The sequence below is a fragment of the Haemaphysalis longicornis genome, unplaced genomic scaffold (assembly GCF_048455015.1).
Source record: "Haemaphysalis longicornis isolate Haplotype H1 unplaced genomic scaffold, Haemaphysalis longicornis Haplotype H1 scaffold_14, whole genome shotgun sequence".
Classification (NCBI taxonomy): Eukaryota; Metazoa; Arthropoda; class Arachnida; order Ixodida; family Ixodidae; genus Haemaphysalis; species Haemaphysalis longicornis.
In genome coordinates, this window is record NW_027526245.1 from 1,188,151 (window position 1) to 1,203,569 (window position 15,419).

The following is a 15,419-nucleotide window of genomic DNA, read 5'->3' on the forward strand; positions in this document are numbered from 1 at the left end:
CGCACGAGCGCGTGCGCACAGCAAGGAGCGCCCGGCGCCCTATAGGATTGCGGAACGTGTGAAGGTGGCGAGAACTATCAAGAAAAAAATTGCCCGAGCTTCTACTAGTGGTTTAAAAAGTGCTTGCCGCTTTCTCGAAAGTTATGCAAGGGTTTCGGCCGATATTTTAGCGGCAAGAACTTGCATGACATCCAGGCTGCGATTCTGTTTTCGGAAGCCTTTCATGTCTCTCCAAAGCCGGACCGCGTTAGCTGGCGGTAGCACCGGTGGCAACCGGCTGCGCTTTCTGGGCGTATGTGGCAAAATTTGGCGTTTGTGCTACTCACTTCTAACGCGAACGCACAAAAGATGGGCAGCGTGTTCTTCAAGGTCGAGCTGGCCGACGCCGGCCCTCCTCATGAGGCGCACGGTGAAGTGTTCTCGTATTTTTTTCTTGGCATTTGTTGTGGTGATGATATGCGGCGGGGCCAAAAGCTTAAAAAGCTCTAATGTAATTTCCGAGCGCACGTGGCCGTGCGCTTAGTGAGAGGCAGCCGGAGTCAGCCACCTTGACCTTCGAGGATACTCTGACCAACGTTAGTGACCGCGCCTAGTGTTCTTCTCGCCAGTTCATGTGCGTTTCGCATGAAGTGGGGAGCAGAAACACCGAGTTCGCGGTAGACACGTCCAGATCACGAACTCGTTTAACTCGTGGTAAGCACGTGCTAGCGGGGTCAATTTTTGGACAGGGGTGAAAGCCTGCTGGCAATACGATGCAGGCGTGCCAAACATGTAGAACTTTCAGCGGCTTGTTCGAAAATCCGTGTGAGGTGCAACAGCCGATTCTCCAAGGAAGAAAGATTCTCCTTGCATCACTAGTGCAAGTAGGGCATTTGTTTTGCCCGGAAACAACCTCGGAAATCCCTTTTCTATGCTTTTACTCAGTACTACTAACATTATACATCAAAGTAACGCAAAATGTAACATCCAACGGCGACTCGTATCGTGATGTTTTTTTTATTACCGCGGCAATAATGGCTGTCAGTCGCACATTACAATCTGCATCACCTCGCCGATGACAGTTGCATGGTCATTCTGAGTTGACCTAGTCCTAACCACAGGCGCTCACCATTCAGCATATTGCCGATGATGGCAAAACCAGTAGTCTTGCACTCTAGCTTCAGAGAGATTCATAGTGGGAAAACAAAAACAATGCTCATGGTTGTTGGTAAATGCAGACGTTTGAACGGTGTCCTCATTTTATTTCAAAACAACATTGATGTGATCATGCTAAAACATTGGTTCTTGGCGCACATGCAAGAATATTTCATTTATTCAAAACATTTTAAAACTCAAAACTCCGCTGTGATTGGCGGTCTTTAGGGGGGCTCAGTGCAGGAGGCTGTTTTTGCAATATGTTGTCCAATCAGTTTCAAGGGGATATAGGATCGACAGACGCAGCCTACAAAGGACAGGTTGCGCTGAAACTGTTTGAAGGTTGGCTTGGATCTTCTGAGCTATCGTTTATTTTTAAAAATAAACTCCATTTTCCTGCAGAGCATGAAAATACCTTCTGGTGTATTCTTGGGGGAAGCCGCAAACACTAGAACCACGCAAAAAACGTTGATTCACAGGTCTCTCTTGACAGCGTTGGCACCTCACCGGGACAGCAGAAAGCTTTCACTTCGTACCAATAACCACACGGCAGCACCACAAGAAGCCACGAACGTTCTCCGTGAGCGAACGATGAGATATCGACGACTGGCTAACTCAGTACCTCCAGTCAAACAATATTTAAATAAGCAGGAAAAAATCATGACACACACAAACCAGGGTACACGCAGACACAGTGCTGACTCCTGATATAAACGTATGCAGCGATAAGCCAACAAAAAATACATCACTTGCGGAGGATCATAAGCAACACCACGTCCTCTAGCTGCCAGTAAAAGATAAAACAGATTTTAATTGGAGGATCATGACTGAAGTGGGCAACGTCTCGGAGCCTAAAATAGCATCCAACTTCAATCGAAGAGCAGTATGGGGCTAAAAAGACGAAAGCCAATAAAATTCAATATCTACAACATCTGGTTAAAGTAGCACTGAGGACAAAAACAGGTTTGTTTTATACTCGAAAGCTTTCGTGTTTTATAGTGCCCGCAAAGCTTTTCCGGCAGCAAATGATGCCGTATTCACTGAGAAAGTAATCAATTTAGGTGAGAGTTTTGGTTCTCCCGTCACATCGTTTGTTTTCAAATGATGCCGTATTCACTGAGAAAGTAATCAATTTAGGTGAGAGTTTTGGTTCTCCCGTCACATCGTTTGTTTTCGGGACGTAAGCAATGGAGTCATCAACGGCCGTATACAAACGACTTTGCATTGCGTGATTCGGCTTCCGCGCGGCTTGCCGTCAGTCTTCCCAGAGGGCGCTACCATACTCATGAACGGACCGTTGTCTGCCACCACTGTGTTTTCGACCGTATTTGCAACTGGCTTGTTTTTGTTACTGTATTAAGTAATCGTTTCGGGAAATATGAAATATCCTCGACAAACCGGGTCACGCAAGACATCGTCGCTAACGCATATCAGCCAGTGCGTGTCAGACAACTCGAAAGTGGCGAGCTGCTGTGCAGCTACCACAGGTATAGTGCGCGCAGTATCACGAACAGTACGCATCGGTACGTCTTTGTTTACGTGTGCTTTCTTTACTTCCACTGTTTATCCCCCCAATCTTACTGCTATAAAAAGAATGCACCCTACAATTAAGCGCAAATATCTCTTACCGCAAGCTTATAAGATCTGCCTAATTTGCGTTTGCTTTCGCCGGCCTCCGCCAATCGGACAGCTGGCTGGAATGACATCATAGGTTCGGTTGCGGGAAATAAGCTCGTGGGTCGCATGGCCATTCCGTGTTTTTTTTAATTATATCGATTATTCGAGCGACGTTTACGTTACAAGTGGTGTCAGTATGATTCTAAACGAGGTAATCTTTCGAATGAACCAAGCTTGTGTTTTCTCTTCATAGCTCCTTTAGCCTGCAAGACATCCACTTCTATTTTTAATACCAAGAGTGAGGTCCTGCCTACAAAATCGTCTTTAAGTGTGTGGATTTCTAATGCTTTCAACGTTTACGAACCCATTTGTCACCGTGACCGGAAATAATCTAGCACATCTAAAAATTGAAGTCTAACAGCATCCATTATTCTCGTAGTCAAATTACTTAAGACTGCCGTCCAAACATTTTTGTTGATTCTCCTTGAGGCGCAATTAGGGTATGTGCATGTGTGCATGTGTGCATGTGTGCATAGTGTTTGCCGCAGCACAGCGGTTGGGAGAAAACCCCTCATTGTGCCCACGGCACGACCCGGTGCCGTATTTGAAGCTTCCGATGGTTCCCCATGTTCTTCTGTGCATAGCTTAGAAAGTCACTCAGGGCTCAGAAAAGTAACCCAACATTTTTAAGCTCTGCGGCACTAAGATTCGTCACCGCGTGGTAGTGCCGTACGTGCGTGGCGTTGTGTGCACCACAACGTTCAGCACACAGGCAGATGCTTTAACTATCGCCTCTAAGAGCACCAGAAGAACGTGTCGATGGCAGTGGCAACTACGTGGATATGCATTGCCGTGATTGCGGCTGCACTCCACTTTTTAAGAGGTATTATGTGATTGGCCGGCATGCTGGCCAATTCACACTTGGCGAAGATTCTATTAGCGCAGGGTGGCAATTCCCCGTTTCAAAAATAGAACTGCGTGTATTCCAGCCTAACCAAGTCCACTCGCTTTGGGTTGTGGGTGATGTTTTGTGGCGTGTTTTTAGCTCCTTTCCGCGCTTCGATTATATTTGGATGTTAGCTTAGGCTGCGAACTATTTATTACCTTCGCAACCATCCCGGTATAACAAGCTCTTTCACCCTTGACCAGCAGCCAGAGTACCTTGTGTTGTTTGTAATCATTCGTCTTAGATGTTTGAAAAGAGGATAGTCTTTGTTTTTTTTCTTTATCGCCTTATTTGACAAGATAACCTGTAAACTCAATACTCAATACAAACACTAGAACTCCAGCCCTTCCTGGGCAATCGGGGTGATTTCAATATTCTTTCATTACCAACAATGCTTCAAATGTGGATAGCCACTCTGGTTTAGAGGGCTGAAGTTTCTGTATCTGCACAAAAGAACCTATTGAATCTTTGAAGCAGTGTCTCATGAGCCTGGCATCTCGGTCGGAGTAGCGTACCGCCATCCCGTTTCTCCAGATGCTATGTAGTCCATACAGCATAATTGTGTCAAGCGGCACACCATCCTCATTTTCAACGTTCAAAAACCTGGTACCGTAAGCATCGACAGGCAAATCTTTTTGAGTATTCGCTGTAGGATGTGTATGGCTACTTAAACGCAACAATTTTGGTCTGTCTGTATGTCTGTCTGGCTGTGACTCCATTCTGCCACGCGGCCAAAGTGAAAAAGGGAATGTGCACTAGTCTTATATACCCGCAGCCAAATCTTAACGTTTAAGGCCGGTTCCACAGTTCATACTTGTCAACATTGTTGAAAAAGGCCAAGACATTACGCAAACATAAAGCAGAAAAATCAATACATCAGTGGTATGTTTAGTGTTCTTTTATATAACAACTCATGTATGCCTGGTTGCAACGATGGCGAATAAAATACTACATCAACTGCATGAAACCATCGCCTGCTGTTGCCCGCGCTCCGGGCGGCATTTAAGAAATCATACGGCACCACCAACAAGAGGTCCCACTAGAAAGGCTGCATATTCTATTCGGAACGCTCGTGGAGTAGGACAGCGTAGTTCTATAAATGTTGTAGCAGGGTTCCTTGATTCACGGGCGTCTCCGCCGTACGGCCGGGCAGTCATCGAGGCGCTTCATTCGGAGCAGTAGAACGCGGTAAATTTAAATTGACTTAAGCAAGCCTATAGCGTGTTATCTTGAGAGAGGAACGGCATGAGAGGCGAGCGGGAAGGAGAAGGCGTGAATTTACTCGGCATCAGTGATCAGGCGACTGCCGTCTTTCGTCGACATTTGCAACAAAAGGATCAAATAAGCGGCCATTTTCCTATTTGCTTTCGCTAGATGCGTACGCTTAGGCGCACTGCGTTAAGGACAAAATTTTAGTTTGGAGACAGCGCTGTGTTTGTTCGAATCATTATTCTTGTGTGTCGTCGCTTTGTGCTGGTTATGCTTTTTAATGTACTAACAGTCGTATCTCCTTTAAGAGCGGTTTGACCTGTTTTGCTTAGGTGCTGTGATATTGCCATTTAGAATAAAAGCTTTATCATCTTTTTGTCGAGAAGAGCTTTACTATCGTGTGAAAGCCATCACTAAGCATTACCTAAATGATACGGATCATCGAGGCACAGTTCTCAGCGATTAGTGAAGGGGAAGTGTCGGTTTGTCTTTTGGTGACACTACTCTAAACGTCATTCGCCGCGGTTGTGCCGTGTATTTACAAGTGCTGAGAGCAATCCTATTTAAATGTTTCTGCTAAAAATTAATCGGCGCTAAAACAGGGACGAGAGGAACACGTAACTCACAACACGGTGCCGAACTTCCAACTAGAATTTATTGAAAAAGATGCAGCATCTTTTTCAATAAATTCTAGTTGGAAGTTCGGCACCATGTAGTGAGTTACGTGTTCCTCTCGTCCCTGTTTTAGCACCGATTAATTTTTAGCAGTATGTACCAACTCGCCCACATCAAGCTTTTGTTAAATCTTTCGGTTTCATCGTTTGCGGGTATGGCATACTTTTTATTTGTTGGCACACATATTGTAACGGATAAGCACGATAGCTATTTGCTACATGTATCCCGGCGGACCTAAGCGTGAGTTTGACACGAAGCGCTCAAATTTGGTTGGTGGACGGCGTGACCGAAGCATTACTCCTGAGCGATCTTTTTTGCTAGAATAAATGCAAAGTGAAAGAAAAATATGAGCTCCTCCTGCGACACCCGCAGTTTATTGTGGTAAGCGTTAGAGCCCATGTATAAAAATATCTTCAGTGTCCGTTCTATTATCAGGCATGCTTCCATACACTCACCCTGGTCGGCACGATAGTTTCGCTTCTGTCGCAAGCAATCCATCAATCCTCGCCCCGCAGTTGTGATTACGCTTCTCTGATGAAGAAAAAGAGGATTTTCTTTCCTCTAAATTGGAAGGTAAATATGGCCAATGCTGCAACTTTTGAGACCGCGGGAACCCGTTACTGCTGTGCTTTATCCAGCGTTGGGATGTTGGAGTAACGCGAAAGCAAATCGTGATGAACTTCATATAAATTGGCAGGATACCTATATAGCCGCCAAAAATTGGAATAAATATCCAGGTTATTCTGCAATATCAGAAGAGAATACAAGGCCTACGGTTGCTGGACGTTCTGATGAAATTTCGGAGTGATTTAAGTGTTGTATCTAAGTGTTGTATCATGTGCAAAACATGTTGTCATGCTCTGGGGTTTTGCGAAATGTATAAGGGACAAAGTAAAATACGAAAACTTTAATGGCTTCACAGGGAATGACTGCAGAATGCTAAGGGAGTCGTTAAATATCACCAACCGTACAAGTTGATTTTTTTTTTGACTCCCGTAACAGGTCGACAACTATGTTAGAGTTTGCTTTAAGAATCAGTGCAGTCGAAGACAAGCCGCAAGCGGCAGCAGTAAAACCTTTGTGATTGTGGTTGGCTTTTGTTGCCAACATTCAGGACAACATTCTGTGGTGGGACACGTTCTACGTAGCAATGCTCATCTCAGCTTTATTACGCAGACAAGCCAGACGCTACTGCACGTCGCCTGCTTCTCGGGCAACAAGGAGTTAGTCAAGTTGATGCTTGACGGTAATCTGGGCGTGGAATGTCAAGAAGAAAACGGAAACAGGCCACTGCACTACGCAGCTCGAGGGTGAGTGTTTTCGGTATATCATGCCTCAGAAAAACAACATTTTACGTTCTTCACGTGTTATAATACGTACTGAGAGCCCTCGGAAACCTCTCGGTCCGGAAAAATAGTGCTACCGCGTATATAAGACGGTATTGACTATGGTGAACCCAAGGACGCGAATTGCCGTACTGGTCGCGGCGGCCGTTTTGTTGGAGGAGGCCAAAAGGGAAAACTGACGCGTGTTCGAGATCCTCAACTAAGGCACGCCTCATCTCCCCTTTAACGTCGGTGCGTTAACCTTCTTAATACATTAACCAATCATTGATCACGGTGACTCCACGTACAGTCGCCCAAAAATGAGGTGTGGTCCCGCGAGCGTGTTGCCTTTACAACCGGGTGCGCGATCTAACGCCGCCTATTGGAAACGTAGGACATGCGCAATCCGGGCGAAGGACGGGAGGTATATTATTTAGAGCATGCCTCGAAACAATCAGCGTTCGCTTTTACGCACTGAACTGACGGCCACTTGCTGGCATCATGACCTCTTATTTTTGGGCGACTGTACATGAAGCAAGATTTAAATTACTTTCGCTAAGCTAAATAAATCAAATGTCAACATTTGGCTACATTGACGCGCGAGGATGGAATGTTGGTTTGATTTGTAGGGTTTCACGCGCCGACGCAACGCAGGCGATGAGGCGCGCCGTAGTGGAGGGCTCCTGATTAGTTTTGACCACCTGGGGATCTTTAACGTGCGTCGAAATCTCGTACACACGGGCGTTCTTGCTTTTCGCCTCCATCAGAAAAGCGGCCGCCGCGGCCAGGAATCGAACCCGCGACATCGTGCTCAGCAGCGCAACGCCGAGGATGCAATGTGGTTTTAGTGTTTACAGCAGCCACTGCACGCACTGTCAAGCTGCATAATTTCAATTTAGGAGCTACGTGTACACTACCAGTACACGAGGAAAATATTGAGCACCTCCACTTCATGGGCAGTGGCTGCATGAGGCTCCTAACATTTTGTCGAGTTCAAAGGGTCTGAAACACTATAGTTCCAATTATGCAATTAGAAAGTAAATCGGCCCCGAAATAGCCTTCCAAAGGTCGCCATTTCAATCGCGCAACCGCTAGAGAACCCTTTTATGACAAAGTATTTTAAATATTACGTCTCTGATTAAACAGGGGAGCAGAAAACCGCAAAAAAGGTCCTTGCTTTTTTTTGCTTACTTCCTGCTTTCTCACCGCCATACACCGCGCTCTGACGTGCGGAAGCATGCTTTAACGCAACGGTTATGACGCACGAAACACTGAACGTTACCACGCCGCTATTGGTGGGCCTAATAAATGCTATAGTCAGAGTTGGCGGCTGTGGGGAAAAGTGGGCGGGGTTCCGGAAAACTGCGCTCCGGCACCGGTGGCGCGGCGTATTTCAGTGGGGACGGATATCGATCACCGCCATTCCTCACACGATTTCGCTGATTTTGTAGATATAGCGCGTCGTTAAGCAGGTATAAATAACGAAAAACAAACACGGGCGTCTCTGCAGGCGGAAACGCCGCTGAATGCGCGACCGCGGCAAGCATCCATCTGCACGGTCTGCAGCGAGCTTAATGTACGGTGTATGCAGGATGCGGCATACACAGCAGCAGCGAAAAACTTGTCATCGCCCGCCGGAGCGAGAATATAACTGACAATCAGTTCATAACTTCGTGAATGGGGCTGACAGGGCATAAAACATTGCGCTGGTAATCGTCGTTGGCGTGGCATTTGGAAGTGGTGTCTGAATAACTGCTCCGATGCTAACTCGTTTCTCCTACATCGGAGGGACCTTTAAGCCGTGACAGCGCCACATTCTGAAAGGCTAGCGGGCTGCTAGTCGTCTTTAAGAATACTCAATTACTGTAGTAACCGAAAATTATGTGTTTGGAACACCTCTATCTGGCCTTCAAGCTCTCGTTTCCGCTATTATAAAACTGACCTGCTGAGGTGGGCGGTGCCGCGGCGAGGAGCGTGGCCGCCTGGCAGTTTGATGCGGGCCGACCACCGAAGCGCCCTGCTGAGCGGTAGCGGCTGTAGTTGGCGAAGCTTGGCCCTAGTACCTGCCGCTGTTACTCAGTGGCTAAGGCGTTGCGCTGCTAGCATAAAGTCGCAGGTTCGATTGATGCCGCGGCGGCCGCTTTTCTGATGGATGCGAAAAGCAAAAACACCCTTGTGTACGAGATTGCGGCGCACGTTAAAGATCCCGGGTGGTCTAAATTAATCCGGAGCCCTCCACTACGTCCCCCCTCATCGCCTGCGTTGCGTCGGCGCGTTAAACTCTACAATAAACAAAAAAATCAATTAGCTTGGCGGTCTTCTGCCAAAAATAATATTGACGAACCGGCTAGAGGGGCCAATGGCTCGTTGTATGTACATCGTGGTGTCGAAGGAGGATGCCTTTTTTGCCAGCTCAATCTCATCTGAATAAAATACTCTGCTACGGTAAAGTATGAAACTTGCCTAAGATGGGGACAAAGCGTATTGTTTGCTGTATGTTGCGAGAGAACGATTATTTTCTTGCCGACGTTAGTGCGCCGACTCCAAAGTTTTAAACATGCTAGGCAAGTTTCTCCCAGCTGGATGTAACATTTTGGTAAGATTTAAGATGTTAAGATGGTAAGATTTAAGGGTAAGATTTGTTTAGATAGACACTGTACACCTTACCATACACCATAGGTGCGTGATCGATGACCCCAGTTAGAAACTACCGTCAGAGGGCAGCTTTTTGCTGAGGAAGTAAATCGGATGCTGTATACAGGTGTCATAAGGAAGTCGTTACGAAAGCGCGTATCGCACATGATCCTTGTGCACAAAAAGGAGAAACGATTCAGTGTCATATCACTCTGCGAATTCAAATGCCCAGCGCAGTGGATTATTGGCTTTTTTCGTCGGCCCGTTGTGCATTTGTCTCGTGCTTCTGCTACTCTAGCGCCTTGCTCGGAGATGCTGCAAAATTAAATACGCTAGCCTGAAGCTCTGTTTAGGCAAGCACCCCCCCACAACACTGGCGCCACTTTCGTACTGTTGCCTTTACTCTAACCGCAGCTATTGTGCTTGACGTGCATGAGCGATAAGTGAGTAACAGGGCCCAAGAACAGAGCAAGGCAAGGATATAAACAGAAGTATTCGCGTGAAATGCTTGGCCCCGGCTCGGGAAACTGCGCCAGACAGAAATGTTGTCCGGAGCTTCAAGAGGAGTAGGGCATGTAACTGAGCTGAAAGTTTGAGGCTACGCTTATTCACATGGCCGGCTTTCCGGCAGTGCAGCCGTTTATCCGGAACATCCCTGTGGGCTGCTAGCCGGATAGTGCTGCCTTCGCTTTGATAGTGATCTCCGAAAGGTCCTGTGATGGCATTCAAAGTGACTGGGACTTTCCTCTTTTAGATGCGAAGCATCTCATGATCAGGGCTATGTCCCTCCCTTGTTATTGTTGCTCCGTCCACACCCGCACTGCGCATGCTCGGCTGGCTAAACGCCCGGTGGTGTCTTACCTTGTAAGGGCTCCTGGAGCAAAAGTGTTACCGATGTCTTCCTGGGCCGGCATCAGACGAGCACGATTCCCCTTTAAGGGGTTCCTGGAGCTACAGTGTTGCCAGTGTCTTCCGGGGCCGGCATGAGACGAGCACGCTCCCCTTTAAGGACTCCTGGAGCGACAGTGTTGCCGGTGTCCTCCTGGGCTGGCATGAGACGAGCACGCTTCCCCTTCAAGTGCTCCTGGAGCAACAGTGTGGTCGGTGTCTTCCGGGGCCGGCATGAGACGAGTACGCTCCCCTTTAAGGGCTCTGGAGCGACAGTGTTGGCGGTGTCTTCCTGGGCTGGCAGGAGACAAGCACGCTTCCCCTTTAAGGGCTCATGGAGCGACAGTGTTGCCGGTGTCTTCCTGGGCTGGCAGGATACGAGCAGGCTTCACGCGCCTTCGGCGTTAAATCGTCATCGGCAGTGGCGTGCGTCGGCGAGTCTCGGCGGGCCGATTGCAAGCAGCCCACAACCATCCGGGGAACGTGGGGCGACCTCATCTTCGGAAACTTCAGGGTTCATCCACTACAACATCCCGTGACTTAACATTTCATCCGACCATAAGGCGGTCATATTCAAAGCGGAACGCCAACCACAGCTCAACGTCACCTGCGTTGAACAAGATGATGATAATGCCTAAATAAATACAAACTCATACCACGTACAACGCCTCTCTCTCTCTCTCTCTTTAATGCCTCTCCTCTCTAACACCCCCCCCCCAATAAAAATACCATCTTCCCGTAGGGGAAACCTGAGTAGTATAAGAAACAGCAATGGTGTCAACTCAAATTCCCATTTCCTAGTTCCGGTAAGTTAAAAGTGTGGTAGTTACCATGGAACCCCAACGCTAAACAGGACGGTAGCTACGTACCTGAACCTAACGGAAACGACGAACTGAAAACTAATGTGCGCTGGAAAAGACCCCAGGGCTGCTTCGCATACTACGCAGGGTTCCACTACGGGAATATGGTGTAATTTGTTTTAAAAAGACGGAAATTTCAATTAGCGAAAACCTGAGGGAGCTGTTGTACGGCCAGGATGCTTGTACAGAATTTGAAGGTGAAACCAGCGCCTACTGTAAAGCATCGCCTGGCGCCCCAACTAAAAATGGTGAAACACTTTCTTCACGGCAGCGCTAGTTCGCGGAAACTATGCGAAATATTTGCAGTGTCTGTAAGGATTTTGCAAGGTGGTGGGTCTACGCCTTCATGATGGGCCCCCTTTAACGCCTAGTTTTTCTCCCTAACTGTGACGCGCCGCACGCCGGCGGACATGGCTTAGGCGTCATTACCGCTTCCATTGGAAAGGGCGGTGATGCGTCATCCAATGCTATACAGGAGGCGTTGTTAGAAGAAATTGTTTATGCGTTATTCTTAATCAAAAAGTTGAATGCGACTTGAATGCAGCGTGCAAATAAAAACAACTTTCTTGCACATTTAAAACTTTCGTATCACCAGATTAACGTTTGTTCACACAGCCTCTGTTGTTTTTTGCAGCAACCAGCCAGGGGTAATGGAATATCTACTGCGGAAGAAAGCTGACATCAATGCCACCAACGGGCGCCTCCACACAGCCCTGCATTTTGCCGTTGCACATGGCTTTGAAAAGTGTGTGCGGGAACTAACCAAGTACGGCCGGACACTAAACGCCAAAATTAAGGTAACGAAGAGTGGTACAGTGCATGTGGAATCGTTGTTTCCTTGTTACATTGTTCTGACAACCCATTTTTATGAACGCGCGATATATATTGCCCGAAATTATGCATTTCGATTTGTTTAGTTTTGTTCTGCTTACGTCTCATGTCTGACGAAAATCACACGTTTCCTTTGTTGTCGTTCCAAGAATCTTATTCGAGAGGCAAAGGGTGTTGCTTCGTGGTCCTATCGCAGATTGTACTTCGTTAGGCTAAAACGTTGTCCATCTAATTTGATGTCACTAGAAGACAGAGCCGAACAAATACGTGCTTGGAAGGCCAAAGCGGTGGCGTTTGCTTTAGCCGCTGTTCCTTCGGTCATGTCGCTTCCTCATCCACCCCCCTTCCCAAGTCAACCCTGGAGAGAAATCTCTAAACAAGCTTATGGAGGTGAAGTTGCAATGCGCCGAAAGACGGCCAAGCCCGAAAAGTTGCATTAAAGACCAAGAATCACGAAGCGGCTACAGCTAGACGCCTCGATGCAATCCTGACGTCAGCTAAGAAAACTACAAAATTCACACGGTAGCAACGCATGCCCGACAAGCAATCCCGCCAATAAAGGGACCTAAAGTGATCGCAAGTTCATGCCCGCTATCACTAGAATACTTGTTCTTTTGTCTTTTATTCAAATAAAAATTTCCATCGCAATTTAGGAAAGCGAAGGCGCAGCTTTTCGCGTGTCATCTAGCGTCTATGATGGAGGTGGCGCTGAAGACTACGCCGCCGATGTTGGCGGGTTGCCCGCAATGCTGCAGCCCATCAGCATTTCTGCTCTGGGGGAAGCTTTCGGCGGTATCGGCCGTTGGGATGTCGTCTATGCAAGCGTCATACCGTCACGGCGCACTCTTGTAGGGGAGAGGGTCGACCGCCGGCATTCGGCGAACGACCTTTGCTGAGCTTGTTGATATAACGGGTCATTTATACCATAGCAATAACGTTGGAAAGCACGCAGCGTCTTCTGTGGGCGGAAATCCTACGGGCGCACCGCGGCAAGCAAACACACCTGGCACAGCTGTAACTTGTCGCCACTATTACGATACTGCGCACCGCTATTATGTTTGCTGGTCCAAGTTGGGTGGTTCGCCCTGGTCACAACGTGCAAGTCACAACGTGCCTGAGAACGGCCTTTGCGTGGGAGACTTCCTCTTGGGGATTTAAACTTAGGCGGCTGCAAAACTGGTCAGGTTGCAACCTGCCGAGAGGACGCGAACGCCGTAGCCGCGATCTCCTCTGCCCCAGCTCAAAGACTCAGCAAGCGCCGCTACTGACGGCCCCTCACAAACTCTGTGTGTGTGTACTATGCTCGCACCGTGTGCAAAACCGCTACGAGAACTGTTTGACCATTAGAGCTTGGGGAATAAAGACACGGCGCCCCGACCGCAAAATTGTATTCGTTTTCGAGAAGGGAACAATGCTGTCGCCCTGCTCGAGTCCTATACTTTGACTTTGCAAGGAAGTGAATTGTTCCTATATTGCGTCGGCTCATTTCTTACCCTAAAGTAAATCAGTTCAATTCTCGTTCGGCTCTTTGCGGTCGTCGTTACGTTTGCCTTCGGCTTCTTGTCATCGTCATTGTAGGGCATTTGCTGGCGGCTCACCACCACACTGCCACACGCAAGGCGGAGGCGATAGAGCCCGGAGTGCGGACGCCTTCCCATATGTAACAACACCCCCCAGAGGAAGCCTATTACGAAAATCGTGTTACAAAGGCGCGAGAAGCGGAACTCGTGCGGTGAGAGACGGCACTAGTGGCAGTCGTCAGTCTCGCTCCATAAAGCGGTGACCGAGTAACTGCGGCAAGGCTAAGCCCTTTCCGCATGGCCCTGCTTAGTAGGGACTGCTCCGTAAGCAAGGAAAGCAAGCTGGCCGCTAGTTATTGACGAAAATATTCAAATTGTTGTTAGCGAGCTTGTTTTGTTTGGGGCCCCCCATCTGGAATTCAGACAGTTATTTCCAGAATCATGGAAGTGTGCCGGAACTCCGTGGCCGACGCGACAACCAATGCCGTTCAACTAGTACTAGGCGTAGTGTGTGCGTCGGCTACAAAGGAAAGCGTGATGTACCTAGTGCGTATCCAGTGGCTTCGGGCATTTTAAAGCATGAGGACGCTGAAAGGAGTCCCTGGGTTGTTGGGCTCCGAGGTTATCAGCTAGTATCATCCACAACTATTTTAAGGCCCGAAAAAATAACAGAAGCCCCCGGCCTTATGACATTCCCTATGGAATTTCAGACCCCTAAAGAAACGATGACAACGATGCTAAGTATTGGCCAAACGTCAACAGGCTGAAGCCGTAGTGTCTCTTAATGACGTACCTCAATCTCGGACAATTGCGCCCCGAGCACGGCTTTCTATGAGCAGCCTTGGCGTAGTTGCGCTAGCAGATAAGGCACTACTCGTTGACGGGTGTATCAATCGTGTCGAAAGTGGAAGAAGATAGCACAAGTTGGGACGTTCCGCTCATACGCACAGCGTATGGCCTTCTCGTCACATAATGCGGAACTTTCATGTTGCGCGTCATCATAAATGGCATTACATTCTCTGCTGCGTTTGTAATGCTCTCGAGACGCTCGCGCTTCGCTATTGCAGAAATGAACTGTTTTGAACAACGGCATTATAATTATTTTCCTGGTGGAGTGCACAATTTTCTTTGACAATCCTGCATTGAGGCCGAAACCAAGCTTCGAATAACCTGTTGTTCTGAGGACAGCGATTGACGAGCCACCCTGACCCTCCCTTCCCGTCTGCCCCATGCAGACCTCACGATCGCGGTTTACTAGCGCGATGCTGATTTTAACACCGACGCTATCGCAGAAAACGACCCAAGCTTTTTTGTGGAGTGGGGTGTCTCCGTGAGAAGCGGCATTGTGTGAGAAATAAAAATCGCCAGTAATTTTCTGTGTTTTCATTCGAGCAATGAAAATAGCATATTTTTTCACTAATTTTACCCAGGAGTGTCAGCCTCTAAACGAAGACGCATCTGTTGTATTACTCAGCGAAATACAAGAACCAAATATCCCAAACGCCGTCGGCGACGTCCAACACGCTTCCGACGACGCAACACGAACCCGTCGCTACTATAGCACGCAAAGAAAAGTTAAGGAATTTGCTACGGTTTTATAGCAGCTGTTTTTTGCTGATTTGGAAGTAACATCTGACTGGAAGTTACAACTGCATCGATTATTTCCAAAGGTGGAAGTTCACTGCTAGACAGTCAGTTTACCACGTGTCTTTAGACGATGGCGAAGCCTCCCGTAAACAAGTTGGAGATATGCCCGCGACGACATTACACCACCCTCAAA

The 15,419-nt window shown here is 47.9% G+C and overlaps 1 protein-coding gene across 2 annotated transcripts in view; it reads left to right on the forward strand.

The window, feature by feature from the left end:
* Positions 1 to 15,084, forward strand: part of LOC144165143 (uncharacterized) — a 139,630-nt gene extending 124,546 nt beyond the window's left edge. Inside the window, exons 10-12 of one of the 2 annotated variants that reach the window (XM_077695246.1) lie at positions 6,758 to 6,891; positions 11,923 to 12,085; positions 12,472 to 15,084. In XM_077695246.1, the coding sequence (XP_077551372.1) occupies positions 6,758 to 6,891; positions 11,923 to 12,085; positions 12,472 to 12,495 (321 nt within the window). In that variant the 3' untranslated portion in view covers positions 12,496 to 15,084. Of the gene's footprint in view, positions 1 to 6,757; positions 6,892 to 11,922 lie in introns of both variants that reach the window. The other variant, XM_077695245.1, reaches the window with a different exon arrangement.
* The last annotated feature ends 335 nt before the right edge of the window (positions 15,085 to 15,419 follow it).